The sequence below is a fragment of the Phalaenopsis equestris genome, unplaced genomic scaffold (genome assembly GCF_001263595.1).
Source record: "Phalaenopsis equestris unplaced genomic scaffold, ASM126359v1 Scaffold000094, whole genome shotgun sequence".
Taxonomy (NCBI): Eukaryota; Viridiplantae; Streptophyta; class Magnoliopsida; order Asparagales; family Orchidaceae; genus Phalaenopsis; species Phalaenopsis equestris.
In genome coordinates, this window is record NW_018164536.1 from 685,236 (window position 1) to 691,353 (window position 6,118).

Below are 6,118 nucleotides of genomic sequence, written 5' to 3' on the forward strand. Positions count from 1 at the left end.
AATATGGTGTGCACCTCACTCTTCTTGGCATTTGATGTTTTTTTCACTTTTTTTTTTTTTGTGAGTGACCTTTGAATTTTAACAAGCTCAATTCCTTAAAATTTCCAGTCAATCTAATAGCTCCAAGAATGTTATGATATCAAACCCATACATTTGTACAACATCGTCCAGTCATCAGTATTTCTCATTATGGATCATAGTTCATAATAATCTTTCCATGCATGATTTTTACCACTAACTCCTTTTTTTTGCGCTTCTCTACTGTAAGGTTTACACTGGCATCCTCGGACATTACTATACATACCATTCAAAAGCAACCGCCAATAAGGCTAGTGATATTAACCAAATGTTGTGACGCACTGGCGAATCACACAAATAAATGTGTCATACAAGCAGTATACGGATAAGAGTTTTGAGTGTCAATCCCACTAGCAACGAGCTAAATTACAAAGTAAAAAAAGTTCTAGCCTACTAAAATCAAACCTAGCTTGAATGTTCAAATGTTGATGTTAATGTAAAAATGTCTATCTTAATTTTTCAAAGTAGAATTCCTAAATTAAAGGTTTGAGGTCACTAGCAAAAGTAGTTTCTCCTCTGATTATGATCCTAAATACCTAGAGTTTAAGATTCAGTTGGTGATTATCAAGAGCGAAATTCTTCCCTAACCCCTTCCAATGTCAATAATAAAGTTAGGATCATCAACCAATTCTCTAAATCTAGTGAAATTCCCACTTAACAAGTATCTCCAAAAAGTCTACGAGCAATATTCTTATTCTCCTAGTTAGTGAATTTTATCCTCATTGTTCCGCTATGAATTCCTCTAAATTACGAAGCTCACAGCATATTTTAATACTTCATTTGGCTGGATTGAAGGTAAATTATGATAGTAGGGATAGAATTTCACAGTTTAAAACAAATAAAATTTAATCTCACAAACTCTAGAATTTATTCACCACATCAGGAAAGAAAAAGGTTTAGTTCCTACTCATGCTTGAAAATAACAATAAATACATATTCATTTATCAAAGTAATGAAAGGTGCAGTAAGTATTATGAGTGCACAAAAGAATTAGGAAAAACAATCCAGATTATACCCTTTTACAATAATGAAAATGATGCAATTGTGCTCATCTACTATCCTCACTTATGCCCCCGACAATCTCCAATCCCTTCTTTCTCCCTCTCCAATTTCATCGCACACCCATAGGAAAAAGAAAATGAAGAAAATAACTCTAGAGACAATGGTGCAAGATTGCCCTCCTGTTTGTCTTTCTTCTCCTCTTATATCCCTCACTCATCCACTGATATTTCCCTCGATCCATCGGCTATTGCTGACCAACTGGATGAAGCCTTAGATCGCCACATAAGCTGAACTGTTGTAACTGTCTTCAACTTTGGAGTTACGAGGTGTAGCACATAAGCCTTGAGCACTCGGAATGAAGCAGAGCACAAAATAGGTAGGAGGTGCGCAAGCGCTCTCCTGTTTTGTGCCTTGGCACCTGAAATGGATGAGGGGCACCTATGCTAGCACTGAAGCTCTAGGCTCTTAGGACATGTGTATATGGAGGGGAAGAGGAGCTCCCTTGCGCCTTTTGCTTAGCGTAGGAGCACCAAGCGCTTAGTCTTAGAATTGTAATTGAGAGGGAGAGGCACCTTTGCACCCCTGTGCATAAATTATATTGGAAATTTAAATAATTATTTCACAAAATTCACACATATCAACTATTAATACAATGAGGATACTACAACATCCATCCCCTTATATTCTTACATGCATATTGCAATAAGTTAAGCTAAGTATTTTTTTCATACTAACAGTCCATTGAACATGTGGAACTTAGGATCAAAATACTACTTCAGAAATATTATTGAATAATACTTGGTTGGATTTTGTAAATCCTTGCATATCAACTTCTTTTTGTTCCAAAACTATGATTATTTTGAGCTTCTTATTGGTAAAGTTTAAACCAATTATTGTTAATGCTTTAGGTTACTTTTCTCCCAATTTCAAACTTTAGGGGTGGGTTGCTTGTATGCAAATTATAACTATGGGTCCCTTTCAGACAAAAAAATGATGTTGATTAATTCAGATCATGGTTCATTATAGCATTGAATTATGGGACATACTTTGAACACTCTTCAATATGTGCCCTTAATGCTTGGATTTTTATTGATATTCATAGATGATTTGTTATGTTCCTCGATGCGATCATGTTTATTTGACCAGCTCTCCTCCAAATTTGGTATTCCTGTTAGAGGACGGGGATGTCGACCACTGCGTTAGAGAATGATCTTATTGGATGTGTCTTCATCATGTTTTTCATTATTTTTTGGGTTGCCCCCTCCACAACTCCTATTGAATTCACCTGGGAAGCTTAGAAATGAACTTCACTATTTGACTCCATTTGTTGGGATGCGGTCCACTCTTTGAGCCACAATTATGCACTATGAAAAGATGCACCATGAGTAGAAACCCTAATCTTCGACAGAATCCTTGTCATTAATCTCATTTGGTCTATATGCACCAGCACAATTATCATCAATTCCATTGATGACACTTTTGACAGTGGTCGTATGACCTCAAGAAAGCCCTTCCATGCCATTCTACTCAATCATCTCTTTCAAAATATTGAGAATCCCTTAGATTTATTCACCATCATCAGGGACATATTTTGAACTACCAAATCTAGTTTCTACTCCTTTAATGCATTATGACTACAAAGAAAAAACACCTATGTTAGAAATCATAGGGAGAAGTTTCAGTTTAAATGAAGGTCACTAATGGAGGAAATGAGGTGAGGGAGAACTTTGAAAATATGACACACAAATAAACATATATTTATAGAGTTTAGAATGGGAGAAAGTGCAAAACCCTTGACTTTTTGCCTTATTATAGCCATCCATGTGTCAATTGCAGAGGAAACAACAAATAGTTTGTTTAAAGTGCTAGATTAATATGAGAAAAAGGTATGGAGGCTTTTTGTCGAGCAGTGCTAGAGTTTCTACTTAGCAGTTACATTCTCCAACCTTCTTTCTTTCTTTTACTCTCATCCGGTTTCTAACCAAGGCATGTAATGCCCAAGTTTTATACTTTGTCATTATTACTAGTGAGCTAAGAGGCTATTTCTTCTCAACCTTAGGGCTTCGACAAAGATTCTCCCTATCGCCTTACCTCTTCACATTTGTTATGAATTCTCTAGACTGATGGATGTGCACTGCAACAATTCTTTTTATATTGTCATTATTATTTATGTATTTCACACCTTATGTGTATTGATGGCTTGCTGTTTTTCGGTTCTACCAATCAAATTCTGTCAATTACTTATCGTCCTCTAAATGCTTTCAACTAAGCCACCATCTTACTACAAAACCCAATAAATCTGGCATTTATTTCTCAAAATCTATGAAAGAGCACACCAAACAATAAATTGTATTATACTTGGATTCTAACATAGGCCTCTTCCTTAGGATTACCTTGGCATTTCTATAAACTCCTTTAAACTAAAAACTTTTGGTTGCCCTAAAATTTTGGAGTGATTGCAATGTCGGATCCTCGGAAATTGGAAACAAACATTATTTACCTTCTATGGCATATTCCAATTAGTCAAGATCACCATTTGAAAATATCTTCATTACTGGCTCCGCGCGACCACTATCTCTAAAGGCTTAAGGAGACACATCATCTATAATTAAGAAACTCGTCCTTCACCGCAATGGGATTGTTAAGAAATTACATGCAATCGCTTGAAGTACTACAACTAAGGCATTGAATTGTGGGAACTTGGTTCATCCAAAATTAGACACCCTTAATCTGATGTGCAAATCTAAACTCATATGGAGATATTATAACTCCAAATCATCTATTTTTTCTTTAATCTATTAACAGTTGTGGCACTATCTGTATAAAGATGATCATTAAATCATTCCATTTTGGAAGGTCTTAATACAAATGGTAACTAGAATAAGAAAAAATGTCTCTTTTTAAGGTTACTGAGCACAACAAACTACCCTTGTTCTTTGATGCTTTCTTGGATGGCTCATCCCTTTATAAACTGTTAGAGAATTATGATTTTTCTTGGTTCTTTTGTTCTCAAGATACTAGAATTTGTGATGTTATTTCTAAAAAAAAGTAGCAACTGCCTTGATATTTGTATTCAAAAGATTACTAAAATTAACATATGGGATACTTCTCTTAAATGTAATTGGAAAGGAAAGAATTAAAACTCTCATAGAGAGGCCCTCTCTTTTGCTTATGTGGAGCATTCTAAGATTGACTGGAAGAGATTTCTATGGTTAAAAATTTTACTCTTTTAAATTTGTTATTAGTGCTTGAAAGATTCTTATTAGTGATTTAAATACAAAAGATGCTTTGCTCTTCAAAATAGTGAGCTTAATGATGACACCCATTGTAGCTTTTGCAACTATTCTATCGAGAAACACACATTTATTTTTTGAATGCACATTTTTATCATCTTTATTCAAATCTTATACTCTTGATTGTAATTTTTTTTCACTTGGGATGCGGGTACAACCTCTATGAAGTATTGGCTCATGCTAAGACTTTAACTACAAAACTGTCGAAAGATTTTATTTGCTCGAAGTTTAGGTTATAAGCGGTTATTTGTCTGTTAAAAAAAATAATAGAATTTTTATGAGCAATAATTCATCCTTGAAAAAGATTCATTTTACAATCAAACAAAAATGCAAAAATGGAAGAGCAATACTAAATACCGGCATGCATCTCTAGCTGATACTTCAGACAAATTTAATGCATTTTATGACTCATTGTGCGTATATATCTACAGCTAAGATGTTTTCAGTCCCATTCAGTTTTCTATGAGCATGTGCCACCATTAAATTTTGCTTTCTTGGCCGGAAAAACTTCTCAAGACATATTTTGTACTATTGTTGGGTTTTAGTTTGCTCAGTGCATCCCTTTGTGATTTTCATCTTCTGCAATCAATAAAAAAAAACGATGCAGCTTAAACGTTTTTTACTTTCACGGTTAAATTTCGACTGAATACAGCATCCATTTGCTCTCTTTTGCAGGGCATATTTGAGTTACTCTCCTTATCAGGATCATTCATGCCAAATGAAAATGGCGGAACAAAGAGCCGTTCTGGTGGGATGAGTGTCTCATTGGCAAGCCCTGATGGACGTGTTCTTGGAGGAGGGGTTGCTGGTCTTTTGGTTGCTGCTAGTCCTGTTCAGGTACAACCATTTTCCTCAAGCAAATTTGTTAAATCCAGATTTACAGGATTTACTAAATCCTATTCAAGATAAATCCCATGTATTTACATGTTTAACACATAAATTTCCCGCTCTACGTTTATACCGCCCAAATTTTTCATATCACATAAAAAATATCACTTTTTTAACTTTTCATGCATAAGGTCGTAGTGGGCAGCTTCTTGCCTGGCTACCAACTGGAGCAGAAAACAAAGAAACCAAAACAGGAGACATCAGTCGCCATGCCGGCAGACACAGTTAGAATGTCCAACATGGAGATGGAAGATACTCACACCAGCGGCGGACAATCACAGCAGTTTGCTTCTGCACCAAAACCAAACCTTACTACCTCATCTTCCCTTAAAGGAGAGAACTGGTCTGCTTCTCTTCATTCTTCAGTATTTGACACTAGAAACTCTGCTACTGATATTAACGTATCACTACCTGGAGAATGAGATGTTTACTGGAATCAAATTCTTTTTAGAGCGATGTGTCTTATTGACAGGGAACCTGCCTCTTAACGTGCTCCGCAGCTAATTAATCTCAAACTTCCAAGTTCAGCTCCTTCGGTTTGCCATTAGCTTTATCGAACAGCTTAATTGATTTGTGACATGAGTGCTTTAAATTTATCTTCTTCTTTTTTTTCCCGAAGATTTTGTTGGAATTTATTGTAGTTAATGGTTTCCATTCCAGTTTTTCTTGAACTCAATTGATTTTAGTTTTCTTATTACTTGATTTTCATGAAATGGAACTTTCAAATTACTAGCCGTTGGAACTTTTGGTTCTTGTACTTTATGAGATGTTGTAGCAAGTACTTCCTGAACAATGAAGCTGTAAAGTGAAAAACCGGTCCAGGTGACTGCTCATAACCTTTGTTGCTTAAAGAACAC

The 6,118-nt window shown here is 35.4% G+C and overlaps 1 protein-coding gene across 1 annotated transcript in view; it reads left to right on the forward strand.

The window, feature by feature from the left end:
• LOC110020343 (AT-hook motif nuclear-localized protein 1-like) overlaps positions 1 to 5,897 on the forward strand; it is a 52,489-nt gene extending 46,592 nt beyond the window's left edge. Inside the window, exons 4-5 of the mRNA XM_020718411.1 lie at positions 5,049 to 5,210; positions 5,393 to 5,897. Coding sequence (XP_020574070.1) covers positions 5,049 to 5,210; positions 5,393 to 5,683 — 453 coding nt within the window. The 3' untranslated portion in view covers positions 5,684 to 5,897. The remainder of the gene's footprint in view (positions 1 to 5,048; positions 5,211 to 5,392) is intronic.
• Positions 5,898 to 6,118: the final 221 nt, after the last annotated feature.